Genomic DNA, 15,798 nt, shown 5'->3' with positions numbered 1-15,798 from the left:
TTTTTCCATCATAAAGAATCTGCTACTCTATGTTTCAAATTAACAAAGCTGTTTCTCTGGACAGAATGATGTTCAGCTGCATTTAAATTTGGCCATTATTATTTTGGACATACTCTCATTTACTCATAAACTCTTTGAAGGCTGTGCTCTGGGCTCTGTGAACTACTAATAACATGTTGTACTGAGGAAAAGACTAGGGATTTGTATACTTCTAAGTAACGTGGCACCCAAATTCAAGGGAAAGCTATTAGAGAATGAAAGAATATAGGAACTTGGGGAATTTTAGAAACCATCTTGTCAAGCTCCTTCATGTCATACAGCCCCCTGGGAGAGTGGAGAAGAGAATTTGCCCAAGATCAAATGAGTCATTGGTAAAACCTGGATTAAAAACCAGGGATCCTGATTCTCAGTCAAGGGCTCTTGGATTTTTACCTCATCCTGGTTTTTCCAGGTGTTAATTTGGATCCTTCATACAAAAGTGAATCGTTTCACTTTCATTTCTGAAGCCCTAAGCACCCATCCTGAGAATGTAAATGCCAAGCATAAGTGTCATGGTCTGAGGTTCCTGATTAGGATGAATCCACATCTGGAGTTTTTGGATTCCCAAGTCTCCCGCTATTCCCATTACTCCAGTGCTATATATGTGTTTCCTTCATTTTCATCTTTTGCCTTCCCTGCTGATGGGATGCTTAGGCAGTTGCCTAAGTACCATTTGAGTGACATTTAGCCATATCTTCTGGAACCTGGCTCAGAGGAAGGTTATTCCTATGGCTTTTTCTCCAGCCAGTGTCTGGGTAATGGGCATGATAACCACAGCTCCTTTTGTCCATCCAGTGCTGCTGCTTTTCCAGGATATGGCTTGCTGAGGGCTGATGAATCCCATCTTAGAGTGTCAGCCAGGCCAGCTGCTACAGAACATGACAGCAATAAATGAGAAACACTTTGTTGGGATGTGGGACTACAGTATTATGAAACTGCCACTTAGAGGCTTCCTGTTTTTACAGTATTTCAAGGTGCAAGCACGTGGCATTCTCTGGGTAGCAAATGGCCCAACTGAAAAGAAACCTGATTTATAGCCTGTTGGGAGGGCTTTCCACAAGCAGAAATTATGAATTTATAATATCCCCTCCAATCCGAAAGTGAATTCTTTCTAATGCAAATGTTTAATCTGATGCCATCGAGTATGTTCTCCATACATAAACAAAGGCATAAATGAAACAGGGAGAAACTCTTTCCTAGAAGTGATAACATAGAGTACATTTCTGTAGAACCCTTTTCCAAGCAGATGGCCTAAAAATATTCCACAAGATGTAGTCAGGGATATTTGTCTGTTTTATTCACTACTGTATCCTCAGTATCTCTAACAATGGCTGGCACATAATCGATAATAAATATTTTTAATAAAACATCATGATTAAAGGGCATTTTTAAAGGATTTCATTTAAGAACCTTCCCAAAGAGAGTGAGTGTGTGTGTATATGCATAAAATGGGTTCTTAAAATTAATTAATTTTCTTCTAATTAGTATGTCTCTTTTGTTTTACCTTTTCCCTATGAACTTTGGCACACTTCTGATGACTGGCCACCCTTTTGATTGATGCACCTGTAACGTCTTCACGGACTGTCAATACTCCACCTCTACCCACCTGGGCTCCCAGGTAAGGCAATGAGCTTCCAAAAGTCTTCTCAGTGCAATCACTGGGCAAATTTTATTAGGCAGTCAAGAAGTTGACCTAGAAATAAAAAAAAAAATCTCAAGAGACAATAATAGTTCCTTGATTAAAGTTAAATTTGATCCCGTTCCCATATAAATCAATTATTTATACACTTAACATTATTTGAGAATTTCTATCAGTACAGTGAAATGAAAATTATGGCTTTGGAAACTGCTGCTTGCTTCACTTCGGAATTTTCTGATCCTAGGAATCAATATATGGCTTTATGTTTTCCTTTTAAAAATATATTCTTGTGTGTGTGTCTGTGTGTGTGTGTGTGTTTTGTCTTTTCATCCAAAGTTGTGTTATTTTTGTTCACAAGGCCAAGTGCTGTGGAAGGGATCATAGCCTCTCTTCACTGTGTAGGGACTCTAAATCATGGGATAGGTCAGTACATTGTAGATTACTTATTTCTTATGGCTGGAGTAGAAGACGAGCACATTGGGCTCTGGATGGTAAGTCCACTAATAGGAGTGCCTTGTCTAACAGATTTGATGTTAGGCCTCACCAAGTATATCGCTTTTGTTTCTCATGACATTCGCTTCCCCAGCAGTCTTAACGGCTCAGAAACAAGGAAAGGGGGCTTAACCACACCAGAGACTGATAATAAAAGAGCCATGTATTGCTTCTCAAATGATGATTCAAAGGCTCTGCTGCTAGCCATGCTATTAAAAAAGGCTCTCTTAACTCACTTTTAAGGCCTGCAGAACGTATTTGCTGTAAAGAAACATTTCTCCCAAGAAAATGCACAGGCTATATAGCCCACTTCGGGCATAAAAGAAGTGTTGCTACATTGTAAAATTCCTTGTTCTGGCATAATAATAATTAAAAAAGCTAACTGAGCCCATTTGAACCCTCAAATTAGCAACTGACCTGTGTATAACTTCACAGTCTCTGCCTGCTAATAATATCAGAAATTCAGCTAGTGGAATGAGTGTTTTGTGATCCTTAAGACATACATTATAAAAACAGCTAAGCATGTTTTTTGAATGGAGAAACACTGTTTACTTTGATGGATGTCTTGTGTTTGAGTGGAAGGGACTAGAGAGATGATTTATATATCACTTTACGTGTGCTTTGAATTTTCATCTTTTTAAAGAGCATGAGTAAAGTCTAATTGTTCTTTTATTTTCCTTTTGTTATTTGTGTTTCATATATTCCTGATAATATGAAAAATCCTTGCCAATTCCTCCTAGGACCTTTCAATCAGGCATTTCCATTTCGGTGATGCCACAGGGTTGGGTTTGGTTTGGGTTTTGCTTTATTGGCTTTTGTTTTTTTACCTAGATTCCCATTGCTCTCTGTGAAGGAGAATGGAATTAGCATGAGCGAGTGGTAGATCCATCATTCCCAGCCCACAGCACTCCAGGGATCTGGCTCTCAGTGCAGCCTTGCCCCTTTTAGCCTTCTGATTGGGAATCTCCCCATTACTTGAGAGGAGCCAGTGGGGAGCAAAGTGGAGAAGCCATCTATGAGCTGTTTCCCTGAGGTTTGGGAAGCTGGAGAAATATGCTATTAAAGCAAAATGGAAAACTTTTATTATTTTAACTCCTCTCCTACCAAGCTCTTGCTAGCGACTGGTTTTACTGTTCCTTTAACAGGTGGAGGATTTTTCAGATTCTAGATGCAGCAAGGTAAGTAACGATGTATTTTTAGTTTGACTGAACCAAGTAAGCTAGAATAAAGAGACTCTGCAGTTGCCTGTCAGTTTAATTTCAGTACAACAAATAGTTAAGTTTTTGGCTTGGACAAATTCTTTCCAGGGCTCTTTTTTTTTTTCGTTTAAAACAGCTGAAACTACCCTTGGAGTCTCAGTTCTGAAGGCCAACTTAGTGCAGAAGTGGGATGAACGTTCAGGGTGACCACCCCAGACAGGTGTGCAGTAGGTCATTAGCTCTTTTTCCTCTTTTTGCTGAAATAGGATGACATAGTACAGTGTGTTGTTAAGAAGACCCCAACCATTGGCAAAGTGTTCTTTACAGTGCTTCGGGCACATCTACCTGTCCCTAGGCTGGACTGTGATTTAGAGAACAAGTAGGTCAGCATTTCCTTGAAGGGAAATCAATTATTTGAAAATATCAGGGCTTTTAACGTATGTAAATATGTAGACTTGCATATTTACAAGTAACCCCATAGGCCAGGGGCCTTTATGACATGAACCCTGCAGGAGAGCAAATCTAATCAAATACAAGAAAGTTCCTCTCTGTGGGGAAGAGGGACGCTGAGAATGCTCCCGGATGATGCCCCTGCAGGCAACAACTGTTGCTAAGAGCCGTACCATCATATTGCCACCAGAGCCGGAGAGGCTAGCAGGAACCATAAACCATTTTGGAAATGTGTGCTCTAGTCACTTGGCACATTGTTTTCTAAGGTCATGATGCTCACCAATACTGTCTTTAGCTTTTTGTAGGCTTATTGGCTCCAGAAATATTTACTAGTGCCTCTGCTTTTTCTTAATACCCACCTACAATCCACCCTGTGCTCCCTGGCCAGATAGGTCAGCAAGAGCAAAGACTGTAGCTCTGGCATTTTTCCACAAGGACAGACTCCCATTAAAATAGACTACTTGAGCCATTTTGGGGATGCCTAGTTTAGCTTTTTGTAGCTGGGCTTCCATACTCCCATTAGGGCCTCAATGGATTTACTTGACAGCTGAGAATAGTAAATTTAGTGTTTAATTTTGTAGTCAGATTATAATTTATTGAGCTAAATAGTACAGACACACATAGACACCTAATCACACAGTATTAGTATGGGAGAACATTGAAATATCATCAATTGGGTGTGTCATGGAGGCAAAGTACCAAGTTCTGTTACTAATGAGGTGACTTTTATCAAGCACTAGCTCCACTCTGAGCCTTAATTTCCTCGCCTGTAAAATAAAGTGGAGTGGATGACCATTAAGACAATGGTCAATAACAAAGGGACTACTATCCCTATAATAGCTTTTATGGGGAAGTCTTGAGAATTTTGTTTTCTTTTTGCTTTAAAATTACTAGATGATAGCACCATCTCTTTAAAACAGTTTTGCTGTATAACAAAGCAAATCCTGACACACTTATTTTTATTATGGTGTTGATTAGTTGGACCAGAAATTATTGTCAGAGCAACTAATACCTGGCCTTAATGAGAGAAAAAAAGAGGAGTGCAGGTGGTGAGATAGGAAAGAAACGGTTTTAGTAAATATCAATGGGGCCCTTTTTGAATTTTGGTGAGCTGAATGATGTATGATAACTATTTGCAAGGCTAGCATATTTTTCAACCGCTAGTAAAATAATAAAACAAGCAATATTTTTAGTAATCCCCATCGTATATGCAGTTTCATAAATGTACAAGATTATGATGATCTCTGCCTCATAATTAACAATTTGCCTAAGTACTTGCTATTTTTTAGTTGTCTGAATAGATTTTTGTAATCCAGAGAAAGAAGGGAACAATCAGTGGAAGCCATCCCAAATGCCTAGTATTATTGCTACACACATGCACAATTAACAGCGATACTAATTGCTTCAGACCAGAACCTCATTTGTTTTTCTAAGGACAGCAAAAACATTAATAGCCAGAGTGCCTGTCAATCTCTCTCTCTTTTTCCTATAGCCAGTTGTATCATAGGGTCTGCAGTTGACTGTAAGCAAATTATTTGGTTGGATTTTCAGTGTATCATCTTGTAATGGAGTTTCCAAGTTTCTGTTGCAGTTAGCAATCAATGCCTTGAACAGCCAGACTTATTTTTATAATATTTTAACAATAGACTTCTATAAATTTAATGAATAAAAGGATGCCGACATGCCAATCAGTTCTGCTGCTGCATTTACATTCTACTACATATTGCATATCTTTAAAATTATTGGCATTAGACCTGCATACAAGAATCATAGAAAGTCCAGGCTGGAGGGAAGCTTTAAGATCATCCTGTCACACTCCCACTCCCTCCTTTTTCAGATGAGTATGATTGTCAGTAATTTGAATCTTGATAACAACCACCAAATCAATGATGCCACACTTTTTTTTTGTACCTTTCAAACGTTGAGAACTATTATAGTAAGTTTGAATGATAACTGGTTGTTTCGGAATCATATTGCTTCAACTTATTTTCAAAACAACTGAATCAGAATTTTAAAAATATGTCCTCATAAGGCTTACCTAAACATAGCCATAATGTTGATGGTATATGTGTGAAAGCAGATGTTCTATGCAGAGCACCTGGCAATGAGACACTCAACCAATATCAGCTCTCTTTCCTTCATGCATAGATTACCTAATTAATATTGCCATAGTGGAAACATTACATCAATGACTGACAGTCTGGGCATTTAGAGTCAAACTGACCTCAGGTCCAATCCTGGCACTGCTACTTTCCAACTGTGTGACCTTGGGTAATTTAGTTCATCTCTGTTGGCTTCAGGTAGTTTTCTCACATGTGAAATGTAGCCACTATATAGGCTTGCTTTGAGGATTAAAATTAGATCTTGCATATCAAGTGCTTAGCACTGTTCCTGGCACATAGTCAACAGTTGATAATGGTGGTTATTACCATTATTGTTTGGCATACCCAGTGGCAGCCTCACTCAATAGTATATTTAATCTTACGGTGATTTGGGGTACTTACACATACACCTGTACACATGCATATTTGGGCACACAAGTTCATAAGATTTGCATCAGAAAGACTGCTTTCTCAAAGGTTACCTGTGACCACCATGTTTCACAATTCAATGACCTCTTCCCAGGCCTCAGTCTTCTTGACCTCTTTGGAGATTCTAGCACTTTTGCACATATTCTCTTGCTTGAAAGGGTTCATAATCTATCTTGATGTCTTCTCTACATTCATTAGGCTTCCTTTGTTGGGATCTCTTTTCCATATGTACACACACACGCATGCCCACATCTTCTCCCTCCCCCCTGCCCCTTTAAGTAGAGCAATTCCCAAGGTCCTGTCATTGATCTGCTTCTCTTCTGTTGCTATATTTTCTCCCTGGGTAATTTCATCTCCTCACATAGCTTCACCTTTAACCTCTACACTAATGATTCCCAAATTGACCTCTCCAACCCTTAATTCATTCCGGAGCTCCAGGCTAACTCCAATTTCCAGTTGCCTGCTGAGAATCTCCAGGGCAGGATGTCCTAGGAGACTGAAAGCGTAGTCTGGCTTTTGTCATCCTTCTCAAGAATGCAGATGGAGGAATCTAGCTTCAGAGGTATTAAGGATTGAAAACAAGGCACAAGTGTGGAGCATCAGTCTGAGCAGAAGTAAAAGTGGTCTAAGTTAGTAAAGTGCTTCAAACTGAGCTTTCCAGGGGAGGCATAACAGATAAACTGTGAATTTCTGTTATTATGCACTGGAGATGTCAATTGGCAGTTGGAACTTTAAAAGGTTTATATTTTCTAGGGATAAGGGAACAGCTTTCCAAGATGAAAATTGAGTTCAGTTTTTAGGTGCTGGAAGATTGGCATGTTTGGAAGAAATGTTAATTAAAATCATCTTTCTTTTCTTTTTCTTTTTTTTTTTTTTTTTTTTTTTTTTTTGAGGCGGGGTTTTTTTCGCTCTTGTTACCCAGACTGGAGTTCAATGGCGTGATCTCAGTTCACTGCAACCTCCGCCTCCTGGATTCAAGCAATTCTCCTGCCTCAGCCTCCCAGGTAGCTGGGATTACAGGCATGTGCCACCACACCTGGCTAATTTTGTATTTTTAGTAGAGACAGAGTTTCACTATGTTGGTCAGGCTGGTCTTGGACTCCTGACCTCAGGTGGTCCACCCACCTTGGCCTCCCAAAGTGCTGGGATTACCGGCGTGAGCCACCATGCTTGGCCAAAATCATCTTTCTTTGGACACTTATTATGGTTAATCTTGTTTCAGTGTTTTGTTTAAGAAATGCACATGCCAAGGGGAAAGATGATATACTCAGCTTGAATGATGAACAGGTGGGAATTTTGTGAGAGCAAATGTGTGCATAGACACATACACATATGCTGGGTCAGGTGTGCCTGAGATTTTTTAATGTATGCAAGTAATTCTATCAGTGGTAGATAGATTTTTTTTCTTTCATTCATTCTGCAGATATTTACAGAACATGCCAAGCTCTCTGTGGAGCAACACAGCTGTGAATATAGAACATATAGAGGCTCTGTCCTTAAGTGTCTAATACATTTTTCTTTTGTTATATGCAGGTACATTGACAATTTAATTTAGTTTAGAAATATCTGCAACATGTCACAAATTGTTCAATGGCCATAATCTTGCTGACAATCTTAATGACCAAAGAGGAACTTAAGGGAAATAAGACAGTGCTAAAGTGGGGAAGGAATGTACATAAATCTGAATTAGAAATTGATTACTTCCTTTAAATTTAGTAAATATTGAATTGCTTTGGGGTTTTACATTTCAAGTTGGCTTGCCAGTGTTTCAGGCCAGGGTAAGAATGATTATGTCTAACCCTAAAACTTAATTAGAGTAAAGGAATAGACAAGTCTTGGTTAATGTGTATACTATTGTCAGGAGAATTAGTTGTAAATGAGTTATTTCTACAGAAACTGTAGGCTTAGAGCTGATATCTTTAGCACAGAGGACAAGAATGGTCCTATTTTCTACCTTCTCAAAATGCAGTACAGTCACTCCTGTTTGAACTACTACCATATGGCATATTTGAAGACCATTTTGTCCTCCAAGTGGGAATTATCTGCTTGTGAGTTCCTTGCCTTCATGGTTGCACACCATTCTCCCCTTCAGAAATTTGGCATGGCCTTTGTCTGTAAGTCTCAATTCCAGGTGTTCTTGGTCCCAGCTGTCAGTTTCAAAGTCCTCCTTATGGTCACTCTCAGGTCCAAAGGATCCCTCATTGCATCAGTAAACCAAGAGATCTACTTGGATGCCCAGAGCTCCCGTCAGAGCTATGTAGATGGCAGCCACCCTCTGTTCCACTATGCTAGCTTCTCCTTCAGATCTCTCATGGCACAAAACCTCTCATTATAATGATGTGCATATTGACCAGTACTTTTATTTTTTTTGCCTTGCATGAGTTAGAGACATTCTCTTATTCTCACTGGAGGTAAGAATGATAGAAACATCGTTGAATTTAGAGTCTCAAATGCCTTTATTCTCATGGTTTTCATCAATCATAATATAACTTCTCTTTCCTTTCTTAGATTTATTCATTCAATACATATCTATTGAGCACTTACTATGATCCAGGCACTGTTCTAGACATGGGGGACAATACAACAGACAAAGTCCCTGCTCTTGTGTTTCTTAAAGTGTGTGTGTGTGTGTGTGTGTGTGTGTGTGTTGGAGGGAAATTGAAAACAAACAAGTATACAAGTAAATGAACAAGATTATCATAGAGAGTGGTAAGTGCCATGAAGAAATCAAAAACATTGGACAGAGAATGATCAGACAGTTGGAGAGTGATCAGAGAAGGCCTTCCTGAGGAGGTGAATTTTGCTCTTTGCTTTTGTTGGTTTTGTACAGACTTCAATTACGCTTTGGGTCCTTTGGTTTCCTCCATTTCATGATATCCTGGACTCGGTATGCTTTCCCATTTTGTTGCTTCTTGCCACTCTACTTTGAGGACCACCTCCCTTCAACTAGTCCTGAGGAGTAAGCCAACGTAGCCTCCTGTCAAATTTCTGTTCCACACTTTTCTTGTCGTAGTCAGTATTAGAATTCAGCATGTTCACTATCTTCCCTGTTATAGAATATAAATGGATGCTAATCCTTTAGGGATATTTTACTTGATTACTGAGTGCATTTTTGTTACTCAAGGCAAACTACCTGTTGAAAGAAAACTGCAAGCATTAAAAGTTAGTAAGCATTTGGCTTTGCCTATTTCTGTAAAGGGAAAAGCCGTTGTTAAAATTAGTGTTCAAAGTTAAATAGATGACCCTGTAGGTTCTCTTTAGTTTGAAAGTAGTACAATTAGTTGTTTTCAGAGACAGAGCCAAAATCTCTTTTCAATATGCTGTTTAATTTTGTAAAGTGGATATGCAGGAACATTTTCCAATGTATCAAAATTGCTTAGATTAAGCATACATTTTCCGGCAAAAGCCAGCTTTACAATTCTTGTAAATGTCACAAGAACTTAAAACATTGTGTCTTGTTTTAACCTCTGCCAGCTAGAGCAGCAATTCAGCACAGCAGATTCAACTGTCAATTTCTTAAATATGAATATCTGAAAGTTCATTGTCTTTTCAGCTTGACCATGGGGAATCTTCAAAAAACTAAAAAGCCAAACACCACTAAAATGTTTGGTGGTTTCAAAATGATATGGCATAGGTGTTGCTTGCTAGTGCGTTAGGTGCCAAGAAAAGCATGTTAACTCTTAGAAGGCCATTTGGATTCTTCCAGCCATCATTTTGTTGTCTTCCTCAGCACCTAGTTAAAGCCCCAGGTAGGAACTGAGGTAGGAGTTAGAAAGTTTACCTTCCCTACCTCCTCCCACACCTCCTGTCCTGTCCCATTGAGCTTTGTGGGAGAAGATGGGGAAGCAGGTGGGGTGGGTTTGGAGAAGGTGCACCAGAATGTTGCCAATATCCCAAGTACCATTACATCTCCCTTCTTTAAAACTTCTCTGTTGTCACTTACTATTCCACTTACTACTCAGACACTTGACTGTTCTAAATGCAACAATCAACTCCATGACTAGATTTTAGGAAAGCAGTTTTTTAAAAATCCAGAGAAAAGCTGAGTATGATTCTGTGGTAAAGGAATCTGTGGGAGAAGAGGAACCAAGAGGATTTGGAAACTTCTAGAAATGCAACTCTGATTTACAGTCGCAGAGTTTCTTGACATAGAAAAATAGTGGGGCATAGAGAAAGAAGTGAGGAAGGCATACAGCACAGCGAGTCCTTATATGATTTTAGTTGAAAAGGCAGTTATTTTCTGCAGGTGAGAAAATAGATGCACATCAAGACAATGACTTATCTAAGTACATGCAGCTAATTAGTGGCAGATGCAAGAGAAGAACGCAAGTCAACTGAATCCTATCCAGTATCTTGATTTTTAATTAACTAAACTCGCTGATTTTTTGGCTTGCTTTTGCTGTTTAATTCTTAGCGCTACGTTTGTTGCCAGCACTTGTAATTCATTATGCTCAAATAACTTTATCAACAAAGGTGGACAAAATCCCTTAGAAACAGGTAAAAGGAATTTTGTTTTGGAGGGGTTGGGGCCAACTGACAGATAGTACAGGATTGCATAGAGGTGAGAGTGGTTGGATTGGAAATAAAGCCTAAAACTCAAGATTTAGCTTAAAATAAAATGAAGAAAGAGAGGATTGTGGCTATAGACTGGGGATCCATATTTAAAGGTACACATCATCTCTTTAATGCTCATTCTTAATGACAGCTGTAGCCCAGTCTGAAGATTGAAATGTCTTTTGTTTAGCGTTCTCAGTACTTTGGGTCTTTTTCCAGGCATATTTGTGGCCTTCTCCTTGTCTTTCTATTTTGCTATTCTGTATGGTTTTTCATCTGCAATGTTTTCCATTAGTTTGGTCTCACTGTCTTGACCAGGGCACTCATGGCACAACTACACACACACACACACACACACACACACGCATATATGTAATCTTATGTGCACATAAAATAGAGAACACTATTTAACAAGTTAGAAACTATTAGATTATTTTTGTTCCTCTTTCAGAATTGAAAGATTTCCTCTTGACAAATGGCTCTTCTCCAAAATCTTAAAATTGCACCTCGGAAAAAAATGATGGTCACTGTGCTACCATGAAGCTTCCTGTCCCTTCACTTTCATTGGCTTACTATCCAATGGGCTCCATTGATTTTCCAGACAGCTCTCAACCTTGCCTCATCAGCCAGACACTAGAATTACAAGGGAGCTTCATCAAGATCTTGTGTGGTTTCAAAAAACTTCCACTTTTCTAATTTGGGCAATGGGTATGGTACAAACCATCTGTAAATGGCATTTGGTGGTGCATTGGTCTTTCTTCTCATGGCTTCTACAATTCTAACTTGATTTCTGCTCACCACAGGGCACAGTTTGCCTTCTCTTCACTGGGAGCGCCTGTTCATTTGTCAGGAGACCTAAAAGAAGGCTGCTGTGTACAGTGGTGGAATGTCAGAGTCATCCTAAACTGGCAAAAATAGGTCTTTAATGGCCTTTACTGATTGTTTCTATATTGACATATAAATCCACATGAGGCTATGTGAGGAGACTGTGCATAGTCTTTCTCCCGTTTTTTTCATATGAATTGATTTGGCAATGTCATAGATGATGCATGAGGCGAAGTGTTTCTTAAGCTCACTTCTGCTTGTTTGCATGAAAAGGAATAAAAGCTACAGGGAAGAAATGAACATTGTGTGATGCCTTAAGCAGGAGCCATTTTCTGACTCACACCTTTTAGACGATAACCCACTTTCTGAACCTGTGCAGGGGAGAGTGGTCACTGTGATATTCTTTTGCTGGAAAAACCTCTCCTAATTAATGGAGGTTTTCTGAAATTCATAAGAGATGAAATATAGAGTCTCAAAAAATGAATTCGTTGTAATTATAAATGCTTGCATGTTATATGAGAAAATGAAATGGGATAAGAGCTTTTTGATGAAGATTCTCTGAAAACAACACAATGTTTTATTGTTGAAGAGCCATGTGATTTAATACTCAATGATCATGAAATCGCATGTAAAGCATTCCACCAGGAGAGTCCAGAAAGCCTCATTTATTCCTCTCTGTATGAGCAGATTCAGTGTCTCCTTTACAATGCTATCAAAATATGTATAAATAAAACAACTTTCTTGGGGCTGATTTTAAATTTAACCCACAGGAACTGCAATGTAACATGAGTACCTGAATATTTCCCTATTTGGAGTCAAAGTGGGATAACTGGGGTCGGGGTGGGGGAGAGGCCCCTAGCTTTCTGTCCTACAACAATCTCAAGCACAGGATCTCTGCTTTCCCCTTCTCATGCAGGAGGTATTTTATGTCTTGGCAATGGGTACTTTTGTTCCCTGCTTTTCATGGCCTACAATCATAGGTCAGTTAATTGGCTCTGGGTCATTCTGGGGCTGAGGTAAAACAGATAGTGTCCTTCAATAGATTTGGAGAAACTGGAGGGGGCTCTTAACTTGGTGATTATCCAGTAATGTGATTGAAAATGTACTACTATATTAGTTAATTTGATCATTACAGATATACTTATTGAGCTCCTACCATAATTCAGCACTATTCTTAATTCTAGAGATATGACAATTGAATAAGACAAGTATTGTTCCTGCTCCCAGGGAGCTTATATTCTGGTGGCAGATATAGATAATTTGGAGGAAGCAAGTCAACAAAACATGTCCATATTGTGATGAATGTTATGAAGGAATTAAGTGGAGTGCTAGATGGGGGATGTGTAGCCTTTGGAATAACCTATTGTGGGGGCAAACTTATCCTTTGTGGATATATTTGATTTTTGGAAACATCAAAAATGATATGGAGCCAGGTCTTATAAACATATAATGGAAGATCAAAATGATTGATAATGGTTTTGCCCCCAAATGAGGGTATATATGTAATTACTGTAATATTTCATTTTTTTACTATACTTTAAGTTCTAAGGTATACTGTAATATTTCCGAGTGTCAGTAAAAATATATACTACACTGACTAGTGATAAGCATGCCCATGTTTTTAAAGGCAGTTGAAAGGGCTCCAGTAATGGGTGTTGTCCTTTGTAAGCATTTAGGCATCTGTAGCTACCAACAGCCAACAGCACTGTCTCCATTTCTCTGCCTATCCTCAATTTTAGTCAACCCTTGTCATCATTGGCAAATGAATTTTAGCTGTTATGTTGGTACATAAAATAAACATTCAGAGACACTCCAAACTATGTAGTACAGCAGTAACATGTGAAATTTGATTGTGACAGCTTGTAATGTAGTTCTTTCATTTCATCAGTCCAAATAAAGTGGAGTTTCATTTATGCTATTTTGTATCAAGTAAATCTGTAGAATGCTAATATACCACTTCGATGAGATACAATCAGTTTGAGTCTAGGAAAAGCAAGAATGTTATAAGCGAGAATGTCAAGATGAAGATGAACAGACAAAGGAAGCCATGATAGGAGAATTGAGGACCCCTTGTGTGCTCCTTCTTGTACTAACTTGAGTGGTATCTATCATGTCCCTTTAGTGATCGTTCTAGACATGTCCCCATTAAGGGATATCTAATAGAGATGGTTTTGTAAACTGAGAAGAAGTCAATGATAGCCATTTAATTATATTTTTAGTGTGATGTTAGTTGCCTGTTTTGAGAAGCATTGATAGAACCATGGGTGTTTACTTGAGCAACTACTCTGCCGGGCACTGGGAGTACAGAGGTGAATCAGAGAGAGATCCTGCCTTTATGGAACTCACACTGAATTTGGGAGATAGAACTAACCGTTGTGGTAGAATATGGTGCATACTAATATATATAAAGGTAGATACTTGATACTTCAAGGAGTCTGCTCTAGGTTGAGTTGTTGGGTCAGAAACTACTAAGGGAATTATTCTACGGTTTGCTATAGCTAGTGATGGGGCAGGTATGTTCATTTCTTCACCTCATACAAATATCTTTGGACTCTTGGCATGATTCACATGCATACACTTTCAATCTATCTGCCAGTTTTAAAGGCAGGTAGAATGGTGAGGTCTAGTTTCAAAACAAGTAGCTTTTATAGGTAATATTCTGTGGTTTCTTCTTGAATGTAGAACCAGACTGATTCAGAATAACTCTCATGTGACCTGTTGTGAAGAACCGGCCTTAATTTTTCCTTCTCTTTTTTTCTTTTTGCAACACCAGCTCCATTTCTAGTAGCAAATCTGAGCCAAAAGCACAGATTCACTGACTGTTTGCATAAGACACTAAATAGGCACTGAACAGAGGATTAATGTAGCCCTATCTTCTGGGAGCTTATAATCTAAAACAGACAACAAACTGGAAAGAATATCCAACACACCTGATATGCTCATTTCCCTTCTCATATAAATGCAAAGAAAACAGAAAGTGGCAAGTCACATTCTACAGGATTGGGAAAATCCCCTAGAGAGTATTCTCTTTTCGTGACTTTTCAAGTTAAAAGGTATTTTGTATATGACATGTAATAGATTACAGTGTTATTTGATGAAAATGCAAGCAATATTCTTCCTTTCTTTTTTACTATCAACAAGTTACATTGGAAGGTATGGATCAAATTAAAAGTGAATTCTTGATTTGCCATGGGGAAATATGTGCAGTATTTTAAATACTCTAAGGTAAGGATCAACTTGTGGGAAAAAGAAGTATCATAAAAATTAATTTAAGAAACTAGCCTTGAGATATTTCCTAATAATCCCACAGGGGAAAGCAACATCTGTGTCGTAATAAAGGCACTTAGTGTGACCTTTTTGCAAAAGGAAATATTACCGAAACATGACCAACGTTTGGAGCTGAGGTAGTGCAGTAAAATAATGGGAGTCTACTAAATATTTTTAAGGATATGTTCATTTGTAAGAAAGTAGTGAAACAGTAGGACATCTGCCAAACCAAGGTTAATTTCCCAAAGCTCGTGTGTTTGTGAGAGACCCAGAGAGAGGCACAGGAATAGAAATGCAGAGATAAAGAGACACAGAGAGAGAAAGTAGCAAGAGGCTGAGCCAAAGGTGGACAGAGACCAAGAACTGAAAATCAGCCACCCTACTGATTACCTTCCAACTCTATCATGAAATTCACTAAGAGACCTTGGTCAGGTCACTGCTCTCTGGGCCTTGGTTTCTTCATGTGTAAGATGAAGGGATGGACTAGAATGTGACTCTATAGAACTTACCAACTCCTTGGTTCTACTCTTAGCTGCTAGGTAAATGAAAAGGCAGGCAGGTGGGTAGGTAAATATATACACGGGCAGGCATGGAGACAGACAGACTGGCCACATACATGCATACACAAGTTTCACAAAAATAGAACAAAGCCCAAATCGTGGTAGACCAGTGAACTGTGAATCACAGAGAGCAGCAGCCAGATCCACAAAATCATCTCATCGCTTTTGATATTGCCATGGCGAAAACTTGGCAGATTTCCTTTTACCTGGCACTGACCCAGCTTCCTTGGGGCCGGCGTTCA

The 15,798-nt window shown here is 38.9% G+C and overlaps 1 protein-coding gene across 11 annotated transcripts in view; it reads left to right on the top strand.

Moving 5' to 3' along the window:
• The window catches only part of HS6ST2 (heparan sulfate 6-O-sulfotransferase 2), a 356,277-nt gene that overhangs the window by 270,686 nt on the left and 69,793 nt on the right, over positions 1-15,798 (top strand). For 5 of the 11 annotated variants that reach the window (XM_015444016.3, XM_015444014.3, XM_065538496.1 and 2 more), the window contains exon 3: positions 3,316-3,348. The exons of 5 other annotated variants lie outside the window; for them this stretch is intronic. In XM_015444016.3, the coding sequence (XP_015299502.1) occupies positions 3,316-3,348 (33 nt within the window). Of the gene's footprint in view, positions 1-1,657; positions 1,787-3,315; positions 3,349-15,798 lie in introns of those variants that run through there. One more of the 11 variants, XM_074029198.1, reaches the window with a different exon arrangement.

The sequence above is a fragment of the Macaca fascicularis genome, chromosome X, assembly GCF_037993035.2.
Source record: "Macaca fascicularis isolate 582-1 chromosome X, T2T-MFA8v1.1".
NCBI classification, from domain to species: domain Eukaryota; kingdom Metazoa; phylum Chordata; class Mammalia; order Primates; family Cercopithecidae; genus Macaca; species Macaca fascicularis.
Note: the sequence above shows the minus strand (reverse complement) of the source record. Positions and strands in the feature narration are given on the sequence as shown.